Source organism: Gobius niger (genome assembly GCF_951799975.1).
Source record: "Gobius niger genome assembly, chromosome: 2".
Taxonomy (NCBI): Eukaryota; Metazoa; Chordata; class Actinopteri; order Gobiiformes; family Gobiidae; genus Gobius; species Gobius niger.
Genome location: NC_136853.1, coordinates 26749685 through 26774660, shown reverse-complemented (window position 1 = coordinate 26774660; position 24976 = coordinate 26749685). Strand labels below are relative to the sequence as shown.

Sequence of the window (24976 nt, the reverse complement as noted above, 5' to 3'; positions counted from 1 at the left end):
GAGGAGGCATTCCCATATCCAGATCAATGAGTTCCGTAAAACGTAAATGGATTTGCTTATTTTAAATATTCTGACATGTTTTGTGAGCAAAACCACTTTATTATGCCTGCACAATGTCACCATACTGAAACTTAACATAGCAAACAGTTCACAGATTTTGATACATACAAAATTACAAAAAAGTCACTCTCTAATAGATTTGGCACATAATCACTCTTTCAACATTCCCATAATAAGGTGAAAATCTTTGCACACTTCATTCTTTAAGCTTATAAAAATACCAATTTCTCCTTGGCAGAAAATTCAGCTTACATTCTTGAAATAAGACCATTCTGTCAGAATAATACCACAAAAAGAAGTTCAGAAAATAAATACAATGCAAAAGATATCAATATATAATTTAAGTCACAGCTCAGGATCTTTGGTTTTTCACACAGGTTAGACCACTTGTTGTGTGTACAAAAGTCTGGGAGTAATACGGTATTTTACTCTGAAGATCTTTGGGGCATTTAACTTCTTTTCTTTTTTTTCTTTTTTCCAACTCAAGCCCAATGCACAAACTTCAATATGCATATTGTCAGTGCCATTGCCTCTACGTGCTCATTTATCGTTGCTGGTTGAGTAAAATGGATTGAAAATGAAAACAGGAATGCTGACGGGAACAGGCTTGTAGTGTGAATCTGGAGACGTGTCTTGAGTTCAAATTAAAATGATGAATACAGCCAGACACTACAAACCGGTGCAGTGTCTGTAACAGAGGCAGCAGTCCTACAGCAGTAACAACGCTCTCCATGGAAAGGACAAAGCACAGAGTCCAGTGGATCTCAGAGAACAATCAAAAGTTCATTGTAGTTAAGGGACAGTGACATGAAAGGGGCTTCCGGGGATGTTCTCATCGCCCCACTTCACGATGAGGATGTAGCTGCCCTGCTCTTTGACAGTGTAGGTGACATTGTACATCCTGTTGCCCATGTGCTTCACATACACCTCCTCACAGGGCGTCTTTGGCCCGTGCACACCAACCATCAACATGTTGGTGCCTGAGATAAAAAGGGGAGAAAAACGGTTATTTACTTCTTTAGTCGTTGTTTACATGCAGTATTTTATTTCTTTGTGTATGGCAAGCTGAGGATTATTTCCCCCCGTTTCCTTTAAAGGGACTAGACAGAGTTTAAAAATGTTAAAATAATCTAATTCTAATTAGCCATGTCCTAATGTGTAGGATGAGTCCAGACCTTAAAGGGATATTTCAGGATTTTTGACATAGGGCCTCATTTCCTAGTTATCCAGAGTGTTGCAGATTTCTGGAGATACTTTTTTATTTGTAATTCAATTTTATATTTGAAGTGTTACGTGGCGCTAGGCTAGTGCTAGGCTAGCGCATTTCTATGGTGTCAGCTACCCTGCATTAAAAACACACTCCACTGTGCACCTGAGGCAACTCACTTATAACGCCAGACTAACAACATTAATGTTTGTGTCGATAGAGTAATTTTTGGAATATAACTGACCTTGCATCACATGAATGATCGCATTTTGAGGGACTATTTTCTAGCAGATCACTCCGCCGCTGCGTAGCTTATACAACCGCGAAGCTGATGCTGCTCAAATATAAGGTCTTTTAAATGTAAAATGGTTAAAATTACTCTATCAACACAGACATTTATATGGTTAGTCTGGCGTTATAAGTTATTTGCCTCAGGTGCACTGTGGAGCGAGTCAGACTGTTTTTAATGCAGGCTAGCTGATATCGTGGACATGCGCTAGCCTTGCACTAGCCTAGCACCACGAAACTCTTCAAGTATAAGAATTACAAAAAAAATATCTCCAGAAATCAGCAACACTCTCGATAACTAGGAAATGAGGCCCTATGTCAAAAATCCTGAAGTATCCCTTTAATATAGAATTTACAGTTACACGTATGACCAGAGGTGTCATTAGTGAGTATAAAATAACCAACTTGCGTCTAGCCCCTTTAAGCAAACAAAGTAGCTTATGAACCACAGGGTTTTAAGGAATTGACTTGGTAGTGCGTTCGTTTACCTGCTTTGCCACAGTCCACAGTAAACGAGTTTTTCTGACCAACGAAAGCTTTTGAAAGTCCAGCGCCCCGAGAGCTCACCATACTCGCATCTGAGGAGAATTTGGGCAGCGAGCTGAAAGCTGCACCCATTGTTGAGGACTTGGAGACGGTTTCCACAAGAACTGAGGAGGTTTCATGAAGACTGTGGCCACCAGAGAGACGCGACCCTGTAAGGAGTGGTCAAGGTACACAGTCTCAAAAATGGACACAACTTTCCCAGACGAGATAAAAGTGACATCAGTGTCATCTTGCCTGTAACTTTGGCCTTAAATGGGCTGCCGACTATGTGCTGCGGCCCTCCATATTTAATAGAGATCAGGTAGCTTCCAGGAGCCATGGGTGTGTAAAAGACCTTGTAGCCCTCAGGACACTCCTGGCAGTCCATCTTCACTTTGGACGGTCCGTCAATGGTCACAGAAAGAGCTCCCGAACCCGCATTACAGGTGTTTACAATGAACTCAGCTGCCACACCTGCAAATGAGTTGAATAACACATTTCCTGGTTCTGATCTCTTTCCATTGTATTTAGACTTGGCGTATGTGTACCTGTGGTTCCACCCTCAAGCCCTGGCCCAAACGCAGACACCATCCCAGGATCGCCAACCTGCCCGGGGTCTCCTACTCTGATCTTAAAGGGACTTCCAGGAACATGGCTGCCGTTGAAACGCACATCAATGGAATGAACTCCATTTTCTCTTGGGATGAACCTGATAGCATACTGATCTGAAGAACATGAAGTTTGAACAGAGGTGGGTAGTTACAAGTCTTGAGTAATTGAGTAACTCTTGAAGTAACTTTACTTTTTAAAGTACTTTTATCACACAGTACTTTCTATTTCTACTTGAGTAATATTATTATGAAGTACCCATACTCCTACTTGTGGAGAGAAAAATCTTCTCTCTGTGAGTAAATCCTTGACATATAAAGCAGATGTAGTATTGTAGCTTAATCAGGAACAGTTTATTTTACACTATCTTGATACATTGTACCAAACTAAATTTAGTAAAATGTAATCTGCTTTGTAACAATGTGTAATAACTTATACCTATGCAGTACATTCACAATGGAATGATGTGTATTACTACTTTGGAGGTAAGGTTAGGGTTAGAGTTTGTACCACCAAATTATGTACCACCAAAATACTAACACACATTATTCCATTGTGTATGTAACATTTAGGTGCAAGTTTCTACAGTGTTACATAGCACATTACATTGTACTTAATGTGGAAGGTACAATGTATCAAGGATAGTGTAAAATAAAGTGCTACCGCTTAATTAAAAAAAAAAAGGTCTATAGAAATATTAGGATTCTGACGACTCTTTGGTTGATGGTTGTATGCAGGTTCACATTCATGTTTTTCATCATACTGAGTAACTGCATAGAACCATGTAAATTGTTAATTATTACCACTGTCTAGCTCCGTGATGTAACACTCTTCTATAGCACCCGATGGAGTGTGGATCTTTGCATCAATCTGTCCCCTGGCTCCATTCAGCTGTACCGCAAATGATGCCTCCTGCCCCACCGTCAACCCCATCTCCTAAAAACATACAAATAATGCATTTAATAGTTACACATCAGAAGACAACATTAATTAACAGATTGGGCTTGTCGTTACGGGCTTTTTTATTCACCCCCCGTCCCCCTCTCTAACAGATCATAAACTCATATAGATTCAGATTCTTCATGTTGTCTCACTTGCAGACTGGTGATTGTGAGGCGACGGGCATCATCAGACAGTGTAGCGACCGGGACGATAAAAGGAGAGTCTGGGATGTGCTCATCGTTGAATTTTATGGATACTTCATAATCGCCTGAAAAAGAGAAAGCAGCAGATTTCATAAATTACACTGAACTTTCTGCACCCCACACATTTAAGCATTTATTGATCATGTCGTTCCCCCTTATTATAAAGTCATACCAGGCTCCTGAACTACGTAGGACACGCCACAGGATCCGTCCTTCCTATCTTCAAAGGTGATCTCGGCTTTGCTGGGTCCCTCCACTGCGATGGACAGACCTCCGGCTCCGGCCTCACGGGTCCAAATACTGAACTCAGCTGCAGAACAACACAAGCAGAGACATTAATCACCCGATGGCCTCGCAGAGTACAAAGACAGTGACGCTAACAGCAAATAATCTGATGCAGTGAGCGGAAAAAGAGTCTACCTGGGATTCCTGCCACTCCTTGGTCCAGACCGGTGCCCCCAGCCCGGACTTTGTGTGCCCCCCCCTCGCCCAGCGGCCCCACGGTAAACTGGAAGGGGCTGCCGGGAACATGCTGGCCCCTGTATTTGACATTGACTGTGTGAGGGCCCATTTCCTCGGGGATGAAGCGGACGCTGTATGTACTGTCCTCTCCTCGGATGATCTCAGCATCCTCGGTTTTGCCGCCGGGACTGGTTACCTGAGCTGTCATTTCCTGGTTCGCTGCCTCACCTGCGCAAAAGATCACATGTAAGTATGTAAAAAAAACACTATTCATACTGTGTTATATTCATAGTGCAAACATTAAAAGTAAAACATCAAGAGCAAGGTAGCAATATATGTTAATAGCATTGTCTTTCTGAGAGAGGATAAGACAAAAAAGTATTGGGATTAAGGATAGAAATTAGAAGCATGCTCTGTTAAACAGGTTCAATCCACACCTAAATAAACAACAACAAAAAAGGCAAACACTGAATATATCTTTGTAAAATTCACAGAGGCATCCACTGATTCCTTAAAGAAGAGCTAAGTAACTTGTTTCCGTCGTCCCTCTCGGGTTAATACAAGTCTTGCATTAACCCGATTCGGGGGGGGCGGGTATCTCCCCCTGGTGTCTCTGGCTAGAAAACCACACTTGCAACTTTCCCTGCCTCCAAGTCAGAGGCGCAATACACACTAATGTACTCACGAAGAAGAAGCTAACCGGCTAACGGCAAAGCTAACGGCACTTTAGCAGTATTTACAGCAAGGTTTGAGTAAAAAAAAAATCTATTATGTCATTGAGTTGTGGCACAATGTACAATATCCCTCTCTCCCTTTGTCTTTTCTGTAAGCGTAGTATTTACTCTCACAGACAATTAATGAGTAAAAAAAACGTATGGCTTATGGCCAGGGGCATGAGTTACTTAGTTCTGCTTTAAGAAATAAATGCAAACGGAATCAACACATAACTCAATAACTATTGTAGCTCTAAAGTAAAACAAGCAAAACAAACAGTGCAAGCCCAATTCTCCCTTTGTTAGGTTTAGTTTGAGCACCACACACTTGTCCACACACCGTCCTGCAGTGGTGGCTTGCTACCAGCTGGCATCCCGCTGAATCCACTCAGCGCATCACGGCCAAGGAAGTCTCCAAACACGTCCCTGAAGGGGTCACCTCCCACCTGGGTGCTCTCCTCCACTCGCACCTCCCGCTTAGTCTCACCTCCGCGGGTTTTACTGATCTCTGTCCGCTCTGTGCGTGTGTATGTGTGAGAGCTGCGAGTGAATGTCCGGGTCAGACGCTCCTGAGCTGAAACCATCTGAAACCAGTTTCCTACAAGTGAAGCAGGGAGTGAGCGCAGGACAGAGCAACGGCTGAGGAGCATTATGGGAAATAGAAGGAAGAGAAAGGACAGAGCAAATATACAGCAAGCAGCATTTCTGCCCCACCTGGGATTTTGAGGTTGAGGTCACAGGTGCTGCCAATCGTGGCTATAGAAGGAGCCTGTCGCTTTCTGGTGATGCTTTCCTTCATGCGCCCCTCTCCAAAGACTTTTACTGTAAATGGACTTCCTTTTTGGGGGAAAACAAAACTTTGTGAACAATAGGTAACTATCACTATTTATAGAAGGGACGTTTTGGGACAGAGTGTCCAACCTGGAACATGCTGGTCAGCAAATTTAATGTTAATGATGTAGTTTCCCGGCTCAGTGGGACAGTAGGTGACTTTACATGTCCCATCCTCCACGTCCTCGCAGTTTATGTCCACTTTACTGGGTCCTTCAATAGACAGTCCCAAACCACCGTAGCCTGAAATACATTCAGTCATCAAAAAAACAAACAGAAAAACAAAAATGGAAATTCTCAAAGATCGTTGTGTTACCTGCATTTCTGGTGTCAACAATGAACTCTGCCACCTCTAAAGTGTGCCCTTCAACCAATCCCTGGCCGTACACTTTGACCTTGCTCGCGTCACCAATCTCTGATGGCCCAACCATGATTTTGAATGGACTGTTGGTCACGTGTTTCCCATTCTTCTTCACACTCACCACATGTTCACCCACTTCTTTTGGAGTGAATGAAATGCCTGTTTACATGTAAAAGGTAAATCACATTAGGATATTAAAATACATAAAACCGAGTGAGCAACTTACCAATGTGTCTGTTGGGCAGTCTTTTGAGCAGACACGGCTCCTCGTTTCCAGATGGAGCTCTGATCCTGGTGGTCAGACTGCTCAGGTCTGTCTCGGTGATCTTTAGGGACACGTCTGTAGCTGTGCCCACGTTAAGGTGTGACATCCTCATTGTCACATCCCCTGAAGATCACCGGAAAAAAAAAACTGAGTAAATTGAGAAAATCTACAAAATCTAGAAAAATTGGGTATGTAAGCACCGGTGATCTTGGCTGTGAAAGGGCTGCCTGGGATGTGTTTGTCATCAAACTTGACAATAATGTTGTAATCTCCAGGCGCAGTCGGGAGGTAAGAAACAGTGCATGTTCCATCTTTATTGTCTTTGCAGCTGATTTCTGCTTTGGACGGTCCTTCCACGGCCAGTGACAGACCACCTACAGAGAGAGATTTTGACTTTTACGACTATTATTTCAGTTACAATTATGTTTTGGTTCAGTGGCTGTATTACCTTCCCCTGCGTCCTTGGTAACAATGGTGAAAGCCGCTGGTCTGTTTATCATACCATGACTTAGACCTGGACCATAAGCGGTCACATGACCGCTGTTAATGGCATCCACATAAAACTGAAGAGGACTTCCTGTCACCAGCAAAGCAACAAACTTTACATAACAAATCCAGTTCATTAAAAACTCAGAACGCTACAAAGGTTTTAGTCGAGTTTACCTGGGATGTGGTTTCCATCGTATTTGATGTCCATCTCGTGCAGGCCTTTTTCAGTAGGAGAGTATTTCACAGTAACCGTCCCATCCTTGTTGTCAGTGATGAAGGGGCATGCAGTGCGACCAGAAGGCATTCGCACTTCACCTGAGCAAAACAAAGATTTCACTCAAATGTACTCAAAACCAGAGTGACAGTGCCAAACATCAAACAAACTAATGCGTTACCTGTGATCTCTCCTTTTTGCACAGTGAAAGGAATTACAAGACTGAATGGACGGAGCATAGCCTCCATCCCATCCAAAACACTGGCAGGATCATCAGTGGCCTGCACCAAAGCCAAAAGGAGAGGGCATTAGTCAGACACTGGGAGTTCTGGGACTGTGTCCCAGAATAGATAGAAGAGGAAACATCACAGCAGGAGATTTAGAGGGAGGCGGCGACTGGCCCAAAGGAGCAGTTATGACAACCTTTTAAGTATGGATCTGGCAAGAATACAACAGTTTACAGCATGTCTGTTTATACCAGCTTTTATGAAGACAGTTATGTGGCAGCAGACAGGATTGTCATGCAAGACTCATGCGAAGCATAGATTTTGTATAGGAGATGTAATGCTGACAAGCTGCAGTACTGTGGAGATAAACAGTTTGTAGATGATGTAGAATAACTGTGGATAACATTGTACCCATGAAGGGGAGAAGCCCAAATAAGGTGAGTAGGGCTGATGCATTTGAAGCTTGTCACTTGGTTCCTCTGTCATTGGAGTGGTATCACAGGCCTGACAACAGGAGGCAAGGCAGAGTGTTTTAAACAAGCACGCTCCCCGTTATAAATTATGAACAGATTGAAATCCAGTTGAATTCCCCAAAAACTTTAAATCCAAGTTTGATGAACCTGTACATACAGTGGGGTGCGAATGTTTAGGCACCCCGGCTCAAAATGTCTATTTATGTGATTAATGAGGCGAGGGGAAGGTGAAATTCTCTCCAAAAGGTAAGTGTGTAGGTTACAGATGAGACATTCCCACAACATTTACATAAAAATCAGGTAAATCAAATACATTAATTCCAAAATAACATGAATGTAAACAAAAATATAGGTTTGGGCACCTGCAGAGTTAATACCTCATACCCACCAATATGGAAAGTATCACACTTTTCAAAGCAGCCAAGAGTCTTTCAATTCTAGTTTGAGGGATTTTGATCCTTTCTTCTCTACAAAACTCTTCCAGAACTAAGAGATTACAGGGCTGTCACACCCTCATGCTTTTTGGAGATAAAAAATAGGCTAAATTAGAAAGTTTTGGCTGAAATGAGCAAAGATCCATTGGAGAAGAGAAGGCACAGAATTTCAGAAATTGCTTCTACAAATGGGTAATGATCATAAACACACTTTAAAATCCACGATAGAAGACGTCAAGAGTCTGAAGGTTTTGCCGTAGCCTTCACTGTCTCCTGACCTAAACATCACTGAAGATCTGTGGGTAAGCCTCCAAAGAGCAAGAGCTGAGCAATCTCTTAGTTCTGGAATAATTTTGTGAGGAAGAAAGGGCAAAAAAATCACTCAAACTAGAATTAAAAACCTCTTGGCTTCTAAGAAAAATGTTTACAGCTGTGATACTACAAGGTATTAATTATGTAGGTGCCCAAACTTTTGCTCTGGTCTTTTATACATTCATGTTATTTTGAAAATGTAAAAGACAATAAATAAAAAATAAAAAAAAATCAGAAATGTCTCATCTGTAACTTCGATCATTTCACCTTCAGCTTCATTATTCACAATGATAGAAATATTGAACTTTCACACCCCACTGTATATTTCATTCAATCTCAATTAAAGGTGCATTATGCAACTTCTTATGTGAAAATAAAAGTTGATATTAGTGACCTTGTAGTGACCCAGCAGCTAAATGAGTGATCAGCATGGCACCTTTACTTTCCATGAAATACACCGTCAAATACACTGGGTCAAACATGAACTTTTTTTTTCCACATAAAAAGTTGCATAATGCACCTTTAAGAACACAAGCGTGAACACATGATCATATGATGGAACACATAATCCATAGTTGGAGTTTTTTTTTTTTTTTTCTACAATCCTACAACCTGTTCACCAGAAGGTGTCACCCTTGCCCTGGCAAACTCACCACAACATGGAAGGGGCTGTTTGGGATGTGTTCCCCTCCAAAGCGAATAGTGATCACATATTTTCCAGGCTCTGGTGCAGTGTAGTAAATGTCAAAGGTCCCATCAGCGTTCTCCACAACGTCCACGTCCAGCTCAGCTCCATCAGGTGTGGACACTTTACAAGTCACTTTGCCTTTGCCTGCAGCCTTGGCATCCACAGTGATAACGGTCTCTTCTCCAATCTGAATGGTCGGGCCGATTCCTGAACCTTTTGATAAACAGTTCATGTTTTGCCATTGTTTTACATACTGTTCCTGGCAATCAAAAAACTAAACATCTCCTCTTAACACAAACATGAACCAAGCACATTTTTTCCAGTTTGGATGAAAAAAGTGGTAAAATAGCAACAAAAATTTGATGAAATGTGAGAGAGAAAAAAAATAAAAGAGTGACAAAAACATAACAAAATCCCCCCACAAAAGAGCAACAGAAAAGAGACAAAAATGCAACAAAAACGCAAACAAAAGTGACAAAAAAAGCGATGAAAAAGCAATGAAAAAGTGACGAAAAAGTGACAAAAAAGTGACGAAAAAGTGTTAAAAAAGTGACAAAAAGGTGCCAAAAAAGTGACAAAAAAGTGAGGAAAAAGTGACAATGTTGTGATAAAAGCCACAAGAGCAACAAAAAAGTGATGAAAAAATGACAATGTTGTGATAAAAGCCACAAGAGCAACAAAAAAGTGATGAAAAAATGACCAAAAAAAGTGATGAAAAAGTGATGAAAAAGTGACAATGCTGTGACAAAAAAGCCACAAAAGAGCAACAGAAAAGTGACATAAAAGCACTGACACACTGAAAAAGAGACAAAAAGTGACAAAAAGCCATTAAAGTGTAACAGACAAATGTCAAAAAGTAATAACAACGCAGCAATAATGCGGAAAAAGATTAGTTTTGATGAGTTTTGTAGGTCAAATGAGGCGGTACACTGGCCTACAGGCTGTGACCTTTGAGATTTGGGTAAAGCTGAACTGGAGAAAATGCACACCAGGTCAACTACAACATATAAAAGCACTCACCTGGACCATGTCCTCCAATAGACACTATAGGAAAAGTCAAATTCAGAGTTAGACATTTAAATCCTAATACAGGGATGTGATTACTGTTCTAGGGGCTGACCTGTGACCAGACATTTGCTGGCATCTCCTGTGGGCAGGGCATGGATGCGGTATGGGGAATATGGAATCTCATCTCCTCCGTATTTGATAGTGATGGTGTAGCGTCCGGTCATGTCAGGGACATAAGACACTGTATATGTCCCATCGCGGTTGTCTCGAATATTTGCCTTCTTCGGTTTCCCTTCAGGATCCTGGGGACATGAGGAGCAGTGTAATACTAACTTATGCAAACATCACTGGTCTATTAACAGGAGTCAAAACTCATGATCTGTGGCGCCAAGAGGGATACACATTTGCCATGCACAATAGTCATATTTAGACCATAGAAAATTTAGACCATAGACCATAGAAACATTCTTGACTATAAGTCGCACTTTTTTCATAGTTTGGCTGGGATGCGACTTCTACTCAGGTGCGACTTCTATATAAAAATTTATCATTTTACATGTTTGTCATTTTCACAATGAGAGCCGCTAGAGGGCGCTCTAGGCTTGTGTACCAGTATCTGCTACTCCTTTTCCACGGAAGATTTAAAAAACGGTAATCAAACAGCAGAAAGAGAGTGAGCGATAAACTTGTGAGGCACTGGTGAAAAGCAGAGGTTACTCTTTGCAATGAAGAAGACAAAAAAGCTAACGCGGGCTAAAAGCTAGATGGCCACAGCTAGAGGAACGAGTTCGCAAATGAGAGCTTAAGAAATGCCAGGAGAGGCTTGTAAACGGTGTAGTTACGCCTCCGTGCCCAGGTAGTTACCAAGGCTGGTGTGACTTATACTCCGGAGCGACTGATAGTCCAGAAAATACGGTACACCAGAGAGTTCTACTTTGAAACGATTTTTAACATTTTGTTCCAAGGCAAAACAATAAACTCCTGTCTGCAAGAGACCAGTGATGTCATATTTTACAAAGAACCACACAGGAACTAATCACAAATGATGATGCAGCAAACATTTGGTCATCACACAGTTAGAAATCAGAAAATGCCATGCTACCATGAGCTTATTAGACAAAATAAATGAAGGTGAGTGCAAATGAACACCACAGAAGGGCATGATGGTAACTTTTATCCTCTTTAATGTGGATACAAGTAATCTATATCTTTAATAGGTATAGGATAATTTGGGATTACAAGGGCAGACCGAAGACTTGAGACAGAGGGTAGGCAAGGGTGAGGAGAGAGACATGAGACGCAGTGAAGAGGTGAGTGGGGAAGGGTCGGAGCCTTACGCTGCCTTTCTTAAGAATATGGAAGGGGATGGTGCCTTTTACTATATGTGTCTCCCACACCCTCCTGCCCCAGTCCGCCACATAAACAGAGGCCTCGCGAGTGCACCCATCAGGACCCTGCAGCGGGACGCCCCCGACAGAACACCAACACCAACGGGATAGGTACAGATCAAATCACACCAAGAGTGAGTAACACAAAAAAAGACAGAGAAAGATACATGTAACTAAAAAAAACAAGATTTGTGCAGTATTTTGTACCTACCAGTATTTGAACAGTGAGCAGTCCCTCGCCCGCGTCCCTGGCATCAATAGTGAACTCGACAGGTAAACTGGCCGGGACCCCTGACGCGTTAAGGCCAGGACCACTAGCGCGAACTTTACTGGCGTCATGAGCCGGCAGCGTCTTGATTTTGAAAGGACTATGGAAACGAGCGTGAATTGACCAATGTGTTGCGCTGTGCAAATGTTATGTATTTGAGCTAGGTACAGTAACTTATTGCTTACCTGCGTGGGACTTCCTGGTCGGCGTATTTCACACAGATTGTGTATGGGCCATCGAGTGCAGGTGTGTAGTTGACAGCGTAGGTGCCGTCTCCACTGTCTGAGATGCCGACTGGTTCTGTTAGACCTTAGAACGAGAAGTAAACAGGCCATAGTACATGTGACTTGAGCATCAGATCCTAAAGGTCAGGATAATTTATCTTCAACAAACAATTTACAGAAACTACAAAAACTACCTGATGGCCCATACAAGAGAACCTCCAAAGGGGCCATCCCGGCTTTACTGGTGTCGACAGTGAAGGTCTGGGGCACCTGCGCTCGAACGCCATTCCCAAGTCCCGGACCAGAGCACCGCACTTTACTCGGATCCACCAGCTCTCTCACAGGCACCCGGAACGGACTCCCTACAGCGAAGACAAAGGTGCTTGCACTGTTATCAACATCACATAGAGTACTGTATTTTCCAGACTATAAGTCGCTCTGGAGTATGAGTCGCATCAGCAAAAAAATGCATAATGAAGAAGGAAAAAACATATATATAAGTCGCACCAGCCTTGGCAACTACCTAGGCATGGAGGCGTAACTGCACCATTTACAAGCCTCTTCCGGCATCACCTTGTTCAAGCTCTCATTTGCTTTGCTCTTGCTGTGGCCATCTAGCTTTTAGCTCGCGATAAGCTTTTTTTGCTCCTTTGATTGCAGTAAGAGTAACCTCCGCTTTTTGCCAGTCCTTAATCTTTTTTAAATCAACATGTGGAATTATATATTTTGATATATAAGTCGCACCTGAGTATAAGTCGCACCTCCAGCCAAACTATGAAAAAAAGTGCGACTTCTAGTCCGGAAAATACGGTACTCCTGCAGGTCACTCACCTGGGATAGGCAGTCCTCCGAATGTGATGTTGACGTCATATTCGCCTGGGGTGAAGGGAATGTACTCCACACTGCAGCTTCCATCTTTGTTGTCCTTGCATGACATCTTTGCCTCGGAGGGACCCTCAATGGCGAGGCCCAGACCTCCAGTGCCAGCACCCCTAATGAGGACACAATAACAGAAAAGGTGGTAAGAAAAACAGGAAACGTAAAAAAAAAAAAAAAGATGAGAATACTAATTACCTTGTCTCCACAGTGAAACGGTTTGGTTTGTTTACAAGCCCCTCTTCCAGACCAGGACCATAAGCGCGCACTCGACTGGGATCGCAGCCTTCAGCCACCACAACTTTGAACGGACCGTTGGGGACAGGCACGTCGTCATACACAACTTCAATTAGGTGCAAACCTATAAACAAATAAAAATGCATCAAATATGACATCCAACCTACTTACTATTACACATACAACATGAGTATATCTATTGGCTAAGTATGAGCTAGTATTTTTTCACGGGGACACAGGAGAACCATCTTTCATTGAAGTATCAACTTGAATAAGGTCCACACTCCACAGTAATTATTTCTGTCCCACAAAGCAGTGGGCTCTGACATGTCACACATTACTATCAGTGGAAAACTATCTGGCTTCAGCTATTAATACCAGAGCCTGTGCCTTCGCTCCATCTTACTCTTTTTATTGTTGCTTTAGTGGATTTAAAAACGTATTTTGTGATATATACATTTTCTTTTTGTAGCAGAATTTGTTCAGCTATAACTTCAAGCACATACTGTTTGAATTAGAGCTCTAGAGCTTGAATAAAGATATTTAGTAAATATTTTATTTGCATATATTTTAATAAATAGAATGAATTATAGGCAGATTAAATGACTTTTTTAATGGTGCAGTTAAATAAGGGATTTATTTGACTACAGTTCAGGTTAAAATAGCAAAGTTAAACTTAGAAAAAAACTCACTGACAAATAAAAAGAATAACCCCTCTCTTTCTGTCCTTACCGTCTTCATACGGCGTGTACTCCACTCTGTAGGTGCCATCGCCTTTGTCTGTAATGTAGGCATCAGTGGTGATGCCTGACGGATTTGAGATGCACACCTTGATGTGGTTTCCCCCACTTTTACAGAGAACTCGAGCATCCACTACAAAATGTGTGGTCACTTCCTTCAAGAGGCCTACAGAAAGAATAAAGTATTACCAAGTGTTGTCACATTACAAACATTTAAGACTAGATTTTGATATTAAAACAATCTTGAGTTGAGTAAAATGCACAATGACAAAGTAATCCTAAGCAGTGAACTCCCATTTACCTTTAGCATGTCCATAGCCAATCATTTTAATTGTATAGTTACAATGTTAATGCATTTTTTTTAAAGGCCCAGTAGTTTATTTTGTATTTTAGATACACTTCTTCTGCTTAAGTGTCACAGCACTCTAACAATATTAAAGAAAGGTCTAATTTATTAAAGAGAGCAAAGTATAGATACCTTTGTAAATTAAAAAGGAACAGGTCACAATTTTTACATACTGAGATATGTTCTTGCCTGAGCTTAGACGAGTTGATTTGTACCTGTCTGGTCTTTGTGCGTGCGCTCAGTCACGCAAAAAGACCAAACATGTTGTTAGCATTTAGCCTCTCCTCCTCTCCTCTATGGGGCCAAACGGGGGTAAAGTTAGAAGCGACCAAGCTCTTCCACGTTTCCCCTATTTAAATACAGCTACCTGAGTAGTTACCCGATCCAAGTATAGTTACACAAAATTAAACATGTCTATTTTCTAAGCGGGTAAAAAGGGGAACTATATTGTCAGGCGTAATAACACTGTAGGAGCACTTTGACGTTCGCACAGTAAAGTGAAGATTACGGCGCGGACGTCGTTGTGCTCCTAAGGGGTCATTACGCCTGACAATATAGTACTCCTTTTGTTGAACTATATTTGGATCGTGTAACTACTCACATAACCGTATTTAAATAAGGGAAATGTGAAAGAGCTTGGTCGCTTCTAACTTCACCCCCGTTTGGCCCCATAGAGGAGAGGAGGAGAGGCTAAATTCTAACAACATCTTTGGTCTTTTTGCATGACTGCAAGCACGCATAAAGGCCAGACAGGTACGCATCAACTCGTCTAAGCTCAGGTAAGAGCATATCTCAGTATGAAAAAACGGTGGCCTGTTCCTTTAACACACAACCATTAATATACGATGAGGACCTTAAATCTTGCTTATTATTATGCTTATTATCAATAAATATATAAATACACTACACAATATGAAGTTGTTCATATAGTGCCTCACCAGATGAAAAGTCTGGCTGTGCCAGCTCTTGGATAGGATTGGTGGACAACTCAGGGTCCTGATGGGCACTGTTCTGAAGTGCTTTAGGCTATGCTGAGTTTCGAGCCTCTATTCTTTTCTTTCTTTTTTCTTTTTTGAGAAATGTCAGTTTGTCTTTTGTTTTATAAAGATGGCAGAGGTTTACAGTCATTTTAAACTAAACATAACTTGAGATTTACCATGTTACACATAGGTATTAGACGCCTCCTCTCATTGCAGGACGGGTTATTACAGAAGAATTTTCACTCATGTTTTTAAGTGATTCCCACCTCTAGGTTCGATTCCAGGCCCATGCACTCTGACGCCGCTGGTGTCGATTGCAGGTTCCACTTGCAGGCGTGTGGGGCAGTTTGGCACAGCATGGCCTCCGTATTTGATGGTAATAGTGTACATTCCCTGAAACTGTGGGATGTATGTTATGGAGTAGGTGCCGTCGCTGTTGTTCTGGAGGTGGACCTCCACTTTAGCCCCTGAGTCGGAGATGATCTCTATGGTGAGCTCTGCCTCACCGGCTTTAGAGCAGTCCACAGTGAAAGTGCCGGACTCGTTGACTTTGCCCCGCTCCAGACCCGGGCCACTGGCCGTTACCTTGCTTGGATCAAACACCGGCTGCACTGTTGCTTTGAAAGGGGAACCAGGGATGTGCTGGTCAGCAAACAAAATGTTGATAGAATATTCTCCGGACTCCGTGGGCAAGTAGGACACAGAGCAGGATCCATCTCCGTTGTCCTGACATTCGATTTTTGCTTCGCATGGCCCCTCCACTGTCAAACCGAGACCTCCTGTTCCGGCTCCTTTTGTGTCAATAGCAAATGGTGCCGGTTTACCCACCACACCACCTTCAAGTCCCGGACCATAGGCTCGTACCTGGTAGACAAAGAGAAATAATGTCAAATCTGGCTTTTCAATTGAATGAGGTTCGAAAAAAAAAGTATTTGGACAAATCTACCTCACCTTCGAAGGGTCGGGAGGCATGACCCCCTCCACTGAAAATGGACTGCCTGAAATGGGGTTCCCGTCGTAAGAGATGTCCACTCTGTAGGTGCCCTCTTCAGGTGGGATGTACTTTACAGTGTACACTTCGTTGCTGGTGTCCGACTCAACTTTGCAAGGGATTGGCCGACGCGATGGAGATGTTATCTTCACGTCCAGCTTCCCCTGACCTCCAGCTCCCCAAGTACAAACGGAGAACTCTTGATCCTTCCCAACATCCACTTCTTTGTACACAGAGACAAAAAAATCAGTACAGACATTGCAAACTCATCTTGATCAATCAACATTCGTCCTTACTGTTATTTAGATCCTGAACTTTGACTTTGCTGAGGTCCAGAGGAGGGGCCACGTTGATGTTGAACGGGCTCTTAGGGATAGGGTCTCCCCCGTGACAAACCGTGACAGACATGTTACCCTTCATAAGAACAAACATTAATTAGCTTAAAGTAACTGAATCATGAATCAATCACACTTAAAGGAATAAGCCACCGGTTTTTCGTACTGATATAAGTTCTTACCTGAGCTTAGACGAGTTGATGTGTAACTGTCTGGTCTTTACGCGTGCGTCACTTCGACTTTACAGCGCAGACGTCAAAGTACTCCTAAGGTATTGCTACGCCTTAGAATATAGTACCTCTTTTTATCCACTTAGAAAATCGACAAGTTTGATTTTGTGTATATACTTGTATATCTATACTTGGATCGTGTAACTACTCACAAAACCGTATTTAAATAGGGAAAATGTAGAAGAGCTTGGTCGCTTCTAACTTCACCCCCATTTGGCCCCATAGAGGAGAGGAGAGGAGGCTAAATGCTAACAACAACTTTGGTCTTTTTGCGTGACTGAGCGCATGTGTAAAAAACAGACAGTTACGCATCAACTCCTCTAAGCTCAGGTAAGAACATATGTCAGTATGAAAAACAGTGGCCTCTTCCTTTAAAAGCACAACGTTACCTGCTGGATCGCTGTGTAGCGGACAGTGTAGGAGTAGTCATGGTTGTCAATGATCTCAAAGTCCCGCACAGTTTCACCTTTTATTGCGCCAGAGAAATACACTTCTGGAATAGCCTTTCCTGCCCCCTTTGTATAAATGTTGAAGTGAGTTGGTTTTCCTACTTCAACTCCTGAAAAAGTAAAATAAGACATTTTTACAGTAATTTACAAAGGTTGTACAGATTAAATAGTAACAGTCTTCATAAGCTACAAAATCCCTCACCAGACTTGTTGAGCCCTGGTCCTTCGGCTCTGACCTTAGCTGCATCATGAGAAGGATCCACTTTTATTCTGAAAGGACTTACGGGGATTTCCTGTTTCACACAAAAACAATAATCAGTTTTATCATTTGCATAATGAGTCTGTTATAAATACGCTTGTGTGTCTATGCTTTGTACCTGGTCAGCAAACAGAACCATAATGGTGTACTGTCCTGGACCCGGGGGAATGTACTTCACTGTAAACGTGTCGTTGTCATTTTTGATTATGTCAAAGTCAATATCAGCCTCAGCAGGGCCCACCACTCCTGGAGCACATTTAATCCCAATGCTGACATCACCTATAGATAAAGGTATTTAAAATCATTCAATTAAATATATTCAATTTATGTATTGTTTGTTTTTGTTTTGTTTGTTTAGATTTAACCTTGTCCAGCATCACTGCAGTCCACTGTGAAGTAAGTTGGCTCATTAGCCTTAAGTCCCATTTTTTCAACTCCAGGACCATAGACCTTCACATTTTCTGGGTGACTGCCCTCTCCAATGGTCACCTGTTGTTGAAAAACAATCATGTCAAATTCATTAAAACTTCCTCAACTGTTCCCATCACAATTTCAGCACTGGACCCCGAACTTGCAGAATCTCACAGCTATTTCACACTTTGCTTCTGATTTTCATAGTCAAAGTAAACAAAGCGCATAAATAAGATCCCATGTCCACTTAAGTCAATTCCTTGGTCTTAGTCCCTTACACTTTCACAATGCTCAGTAGTCGACAACCACAAAGTATATAAAAGTGACAGCTTCTTACCCTGAAGGGACTTTTGGGGACATTGACCTCACCCCAGGTAATCATTATAGTGTGTTTAATGGGCTTTGTTGGAATGTAAACACAAAGGTAGGTGCTGTCGCCATTATCTGTGATCTGGATGTCAATGGGAAGACCTTCTGCATCCTAAAATGTATATGAAAAACATTAAGGTCATAATGTCATGGCATTACTGTAATATACTCCACACTGACATCCTACCTGAGCATAAATTTTCAGTTCTCCCACACCAGCTCCATGTGTGTCTATAGTAAATTCTGCAGCTTTGTTGACAATGCAGCCGATTGGTTCCAGACCAGGACCATAGCAATTTATCTAAAGATAATAATATATCCATTAATGGTTCAACAATGCAGTAATGATTACAAGCAATTAAACCTTTCGAGCAAACCTTTTCTGGAAATATGTCTTTAGCAGCCGGGAGGATATGTGCCATAAACGGACTGTCTTTTATGTCCTCGTCATCACATATGACATGGACAGCATAGTCCCCAGCTTCAGTTGGCCAGTAACGCACATCACACGAGCCGTCCCCTTTATCATCACACTCAATCTTGGCTTGAGATGGCCCCTCAATGGAGAAACCTGTTCATCAAAAGCTTATCAGTTTATTGATAGATAAACTAGACAAAAAAAATAATATAAAATTCACGTACCAAGCGTTCCAACCTCCATACCAATGGCTTCGACAACAAAGTCAGCACTTTTTCCCACCATGCCAGTTTCCAGACCAGGGCCCCAGGCACGTACTTTCTGAGGACCAGCCTCTTCACTGATTTGCACCTCAAACGGGCTGTGAATTATATGAACATATGTGCAGAACATGTAACACATGTCAGGGCTCAGATGTCAATGGGATGTGTCTCACCTGCGTGGTATGCTGTGTCCTCCCCATGTGATTGTAACTATGTATTTACCAATGGTGACAGGATAATAGTTACACTCATACAGGCCATTCTCCAGCTCCACCACCTTCACAGGCTCCTCCAGTCCCTCTACAATCAATATAAAATGTACAATGTTCACACATACACATCCTTATTTAAAATTCCTTCACTTCCTTGTTTCAAGTCTTACTTGGTCCTTTCACTGAGACTTTGAGCTCGCCGCTACCAGCTCCTTTAGTGTGAACCTTAAAATCTGCAACTTCCTTGACTCTCACGCCCTTCGGCTGCAGACCTCTGCCAGACGCTCGACAGGCATTAGAATTACAAGCTGAGGAAAAAACACACGTTAAACTGCAGTTGTTTCACAAGAACCTAAAATCTGTTCTCACGGCCCATTCAACACTTTTAAGGAGTAATAAAAACATATTGCTGCCGATTGTCACTGCTGTTAGTCAGCTGATGAGAACTGGGAGATGCAATTTGTAGCTGAAAAAAGAAAAGCAGCAAGAATTAAATAGTGGTACGGAGCTGTTAAAAGCTGCATGGCTTTATTATAAGTTTCATGTTCACCATAAATTAGTTACAGTGTACTTGAAATAAATAAAATAGATACAAAGATTTCACCCACCCCCCCCTTTAACCTACTTTGAATTTGTTATATAAACTGTTTACACTTGGCGAGAGAGTAATGCAATTTAAATTCTCTGAACAGATGATGTTCAGACAATTTAAATTCTGATTTAAATTCTTCCATGTTTTCATGTCGATTATTTATACAGTTTTACATTTCTATGTAGGAAACCAAAAATATTAAATAACAAATAATAAAAATATGTTTTAGATTTTAAATTCTTCAAAATTGCCATCCTTAATTCTTGGCATTTCCTCAATGAGCTTCATAAGATGACTTAACAGGCTGTGAAGTGAAAACATTGTGAAGCTCATTGAGAAAATGTCAAAAGTGCAAAGCAGTAATCAAAGCAAAGGGTGGCTATTTTTGGAGAATCTATTTCACCTTTTTTGTTTAAAACATAATATGTGCTCACTGCCTTCAGTAAGAGTTGTCTACAAAGTAAATAGTATTGAAATTAAAGAAAAAACAATACATAAAAAAGTGTTTCCACACTGCTGACCGGTTCTGTATAAAAAGTAAAAATGAATTAAATCAAAGTTTGGCAACACCTGTGCGCTTGGAGCACGTCACACACCCAGTCTGACATCTGATGGGACGCAACATCTTTGAAGAAGAGAACTGGACGCTTCTCGAAACGTCCGGCAACTATGTTTGTAAAAATGTCCAGTTGAAATGTTTCAATGTTTGTATCTACCTGGATGAGATCAATCGCCTTTGGAATAATTGTAAAAAAAAATATTTATTTTTTTAAAAACCCAGTTAGTCCAGAGATATAATCAAATAACCAAGACATTTGGAGCACAGGACAACCTTATTTTTGCTGAAAGAGTTCTTGAAAGTCAAGCACATAGAATGGATAAGAATGGTCACATTCACAATATTAACAAATAACACTGGAACAGAAGTGGCAACTGCAGTAAAATGAGTTGCAAAGTATTTAGTAGATTATATATCTATAAATCTAATCTGTCTCAAAATGTACTTTTTAATCACACATCCACATTCACTCAGATTGAAGACAGAGGGCTGTTCAGTGAAGCAGGCGCCAGCACATGCTGCAAAGCAGAGGACCCTCAAAGGAGTCAAGGCCAGACTGAGTGGGAGAGGAAAGTGGGCTCGCAGCAGGCTCCAGTGACATGCCCCGCCCCTTTACTAACTTGGTCGCCGGGGTTTGGGAGGGGTTGGAGGGGGGGCTCTTCTGCTCTTGTCTGAGGGTGGAGTGCGTACAGACTGAGGCAAAACCTGCACAGGGGACTCAGCAGAGGGGCTGCTCTGTGAAACTGGAGGAGGTAAGAGTCATGATGATTAAGACACGACTGAGACCCCCAGTCCAAATGTGCAGTAATATGTGCAGTAATATGAACTATCTGCAAATGCTAATAAACTGACCATAATTCTCATAGCAATCTTTAATTTTAATATTGAATATGACCGAAATGGCAGATGGGGCTCATATAATATAATTATAATGTATATGACCAATGAAGACACATATACGTGTTGAGGGACTGAATAAGAGTCAGTCATTTACATAGCAAAGTCTCATCATGTTCATTCCAAAAGCAACATGCCACAAAAGCAACAACAACTAGCCTTGCAGAACTATAGGAACTTTTAAAATTCTGATGACATTCAACATTGAGGAGCTGGAGACGTTTCTCAAGCCTTCAGCTGACACCTCAACAAAGAACGGAGGGGAAAGTATACAACAAAAATTATTTTGTTTTCCTAATTCAAAAGTAAAGTAATTATAAAAGTGTTGCCTGTAAGTTTAAATGTTTCACAAATTTAATAGATTGTGTATAATTGACTGTCCGGGTCTGCTAGTTGATGTAATTTAAGCAGTATTTTTTCTAAAGTCTTTGCTGCAGCACCTGGTGTTCTGCCCATTTCAGCAATTAATCAGAATCTCCATCACTTTGACCAATGAGACAAGCTTTGCTGTGGACCGGCCTGTCAGGTCCAATCAGGAGGCGACGGGGGAGGGAGCTTGATCGTCGACTTTTGAAAGTTTGTTCTGACTTTCCTCATTTTGCAAATTAGCATTCGCTTTCTGGTCCAAGAAGAATTTGATTGTGTACTTTCAAATTTCAATCTCACTCTCTAATCACTTTGCGAGACTATAACTTTAAAGCTAAATTGTGATTTTGTGCTTGCTTGCCTTATTAACTTAATTAACTTAGTAGAGGATATGCACGTTTTTAGTCTGAACCAAAATAAAACCTTAAACAGCAGCAAATGGAGTGTCATTTTCACTCAGTTTGCTGCTGTTATTGTGATTTCCATGCTGCTATGACATCACATGCATAACCTGCATGACCTGATTGACTCTTCCTGGACGGCCATGTTTGTGTGGATATAGGTACATTTAGAACCCACTCACTATTGTCTGTTTTTGAGTTCATCTTTCATTCATATCTGAGCTTTATTCAAGGCTCACACATTAATCGGAGCTTTTAACAAAAATCACAATCACTCTCATGAACTTTGGAGGAGCTTACCTTCAGAGACGTTCACATTGAATGGACTTTTAGGAATCTGTTGTCCAGCAAAAGTGACATAAACTGTGTGAGCTCCTTCTAAAACAGGGACATAGGTGCAGCGGAAAATACTGTCCCCCTTGTTCTCCAGTACGATCTCCACTGTGTCCCTGCGCCCGTTAGAGTCCACAATAATGACCCCGACATCTCCAGCGCCAGCTCCTGGTCAACACACAGGGAACACAAAGTGCACAAAATAGAGTAAGCACAAGTCATCGCAGTATTTTTGACAATCGAGGTCAAAACTGAACCTTCTGAAACACTGTTCGATGAAGTAAACAAAAGTCAGGGCTTTGTTTTCACATATCGTTATCACGCGTCCAAACTTTGTCTCTTAAGATATTTTTGTTTTCGTACCTGCTTTCGATACTTTTGTTTTTTCAGTGCCAGTAGTATGTGAACGTTTTTTCAATACCAAATTGGTATCGTTTAACGGTACTCAGTCCTAGTCATTAGAAATAACTCACTCGCAAACACCATGGAGTGGTTCACACTCATTATTTACGTTAAAAAAAGAGAGAGAAAGAACCTGGACACAGTGCATTGTATTAATCACAGGTCAGGAAAAAAAATACAATTTCACTAAAATGTGCTGTTTCCATGGAAATTCGGCATGTTTGTGGGTACTAGCAAACATTTTCCATAGACTAACATTTGCTAAAAACTAGGGATGCAACGATTCTTGATATGTCAGATCGTTCGATACAATCGATTCAATACGCAAATACGTTCGATATGAATCAAAGGATTTGTACCTGTGCCGAGGCCCGCTAATAATATTTTCAGCTGTTTTCCCCGCGCGCTCTCACTGAGTAACACAGCCTGGTCCAAGCAGAGCTGTGAGAAACTGCTCCCCATGTGCGTTAGCAACATGGTTAGCCAGCTGTTGTTTGTAGCTTTAGCTGCTAGCAGACACTGGACACAGCCATTTCAGCGCAACAACGAAAGCCTTCGCACAGATCAGCTGTGGCAGGATTTTTCTATCGAGTCTAATGACCAGGGGAAGCTAATGATGTCCAAACAACCAACATGAGGTTCATCTACGTCATCATGCCTCGGACAGCTGTCAGCGCGCAGGACAGACGAGGTAAAAATCTCGAGTATTGTCGCCGCCTGTAGCTTCGCCTCCGATAAAACCTAAGAAAATCACTCGGAACATTTGTTGTCAAAGCGCTGAAGTCTGAGGCTGAAAATGACTGAGGTTGCATGTTCTCCCTGTGTCTGCGTTGGTTTCCTCCGGGTACTCCCGTTTCCCCTACCACCAAAACATGTACAAAAAGCCAGAATGAATGTAGTGAGTGGTGGTGGTCGGAGGGGCCGATGGCACAGACGGTTTGCCTCGCTTCTGTCAGTCTACCTCAAGGGGCAGCTGTGGCTGCAATTGTAGCTTACCACCACCCAGCACGGCGTTAATGAATAATATCTACGCTGTGTAGCGCTTTGAGAAACTTGGTAAGTAGCAATAAAAGTGGTCTTCTGAATGAAATGTGAGTGAATTAGTTTTTCTGTACATGTACACAACCTTTGGGTTCCACTGATCTTTATAACTGAATATCTCCTTCACCTGCTGTATAAATGTCGAAGTATGTGGGCTTATTGGCCACATTGCCCATCGGCTGAAGTCCAGGACCCCGAGCCTGGACTCTGGTCGGGTCACCCATGGCTTTTGACACAGTGACCAGAAAAGGACTTCGGTCTATGTCTAGTCCAGCAAACAGTACCTTCACCTATGAGGATACAAAACAAATGCAAATGCAAACACAGTACATTGGATTTTTGTTTAAAGACATTATTTTACCTTATGCAGTCCCTCAACTTTGGGCAAATATACCACAGAATAAGACCGGTTCTTGTCATTGTTGGGGATGACTCTGGCCTGATAAGACACAGGAAAACATGACAAACACACATAAGAATAAAATGGCTTTATCATCTTCTGTCTTGATAGGTTCCCACCTCTTCAGTGTGTCCCTCTGGGTCTTCAACATAGACCAGCACTTCTCCCAGTCCAGCCTCCACAGTCTCAACAAGAAACTCTGCGGGCTTTAAAACTATATTTCCTATTCGCTCAATACCTGGGACAGAAATAAAATGTTACTGTAATATGTAAAAATATCGACCAGTCCAGTGCCGTTCAAATGATCTTAATGCTCACCTGGCCCATATGCTTTTGCCCTTTTGGGGTGCAGTGTCTTTGCCCTCAGTGGAGCACCAGGCTTTAATTTAGATTTGGGGAACTGGGACAGATAGGTCATGACTGAATGTTCATCGACATTTGGATCAACAATTTCCTCAGGAGCAATGACCTGAAAAAGAAAGTGTGCTGTCTCTGAGAAAAGCGGTTTATGGGTAAATATTTGGCTGAAGTGAGTATGAATGGGAATTGTACCTGGGGCACTCCAAGCCAGTCGTCAGCCTGCTGCATGGCCTCCCTGGCGTTCTCCACAGGCTGAGTTGGATCCCAGGTTTCCCAATCTGGACACAGGCCTGGGGGGCAGAACAGAAATCTTGTTGT

At 41.9% G+C, this 24976-nt stretch overlaps 1 protein-coding gene across 1 annotated transcript in view; it reads right to left on the bottom strand.

Annotated features, from left to right (window-relative positions):
- Positions 1-514: 514 nt before the first annotated feature.
- The window catches only part of LOC306959280 (filamin-C-like), a 34936-nt gene continuing 10474 nt past the window's right edge, over positions 515-24976 (bottom strand). The window contains exons 3-48 of the mRNA XM_079551356.1: positions 24851-24948; positions 24617-24767; positions 24418-24536; positions 24260-24337; positions 24026-24188; positions 22423-22623; positions 19478-19615; positions 19269-19395; positions 19057-19193; positions 18792-18985; positions 18602-18715; positions 18383-18526; positions 18000-18123; positions 17753-17913; positions 17578-17668; positions 17316-17485; positions 16658-16775; positions 16322-16584; positions 15637-16234; positions 14037-14210; positions 13266-13428; positions 13023-13183; positions 12386-12553; positions 12153-12276; positions 11911-12067; positions 11649-11765; positions 10424-10613; positions 10324-10347; positions 9269-9516; positions 7351-7450; positions 7130-7270; positions 6915-7043; positions 6667-6840; positions 6428-6589; positions 6157-6360; positions 5931-6083; positions 5724-5846; positions 5350-5607; positions 4255-4524; positions 4007-4144; positions 3784-3899; positions 3493-3625; positions 2629-2805; positions 2336-2554; positions 2044-2250; positions 515-1040 (exon numbers count right to left, since the gene is read on the bottom strand). Of these exons, the coding sequence (XP_079407482.1) occupies positions 853-1040; positions 2044-2250; positions 2336-2554; positions 2629-2805; positions 3493-3625; positions 3784-3899; positions 4007-4144; positions 4255-4524; positions 5350-5607; positions 5724-5846; positions 5931-6083; positions 6157-6360; positions 6428-6589; positions 6667-6840; positions 6915-7043; positions 7130-7270; positions 7351-7450; positions 9269-9516; positions 10324-10347; positions 10424-10613; positions 11649-11765; positions 11911-12067; positions 12153-12276; positions 12386-12553; positions 13023-13183; positions 13266-13428; positions 14037-14210; positions 15637-16234; positions 16322-16584; positions 16658-16775; positions 17316-17485; positions 17578-17668; positions 17753-17913; positions 18000-18123; positions 18383-18526; positions 18602-18715; positions 18792-18985; positions 19057-19193; positions 19269-19395; positions 19478-19615; positions 22423-22623; positions 24026-24188; positions 24260-24337; positions 24418-24536; positions 24617-24767; positions 24851-24948 (7607 nt within the window). The 3' untranslated portion in view covers positions 515-852. The remainder of the gene's footprint in view (positions 1041-2043; positions 2251-2335; positions 2555-2628; positions 2806-3492; positions 3626-3783; positions 3900-4006; positions 4145-4254; positions 4525-5349; positions 5608-5723; positions 5847-5930; positions 6084-6156; positions 6361-6427; positions 6590-6666; positions 6841-6914; positions 7044-7129; positions 7271-7350; positions 7451-9268; positions 9517-10323; positions 10348-10423; positions 10614-11648; positions 11766-11910; positions 12068-12152; positions 12277-12385; positions 12554-13022; positions 13184-13265; positions 13429-14036; positions 14211-15636; positions 16235-16321; positions 16585-16657; positions 16776-17315; positions 17486-17577; positions 17669-17752; positions 17914-17999; positions 18124-18382; positions 18527-18601; positions 18716-18791; positions 18986-19056; positions 19194-19268; positions 19396-19477; positions 19616-22422; positions 22624-24025; positions 24189-24259; positions 24338-24417; positions 24537-24616; positions 24768-24850; positions 24949-24976) is intronic.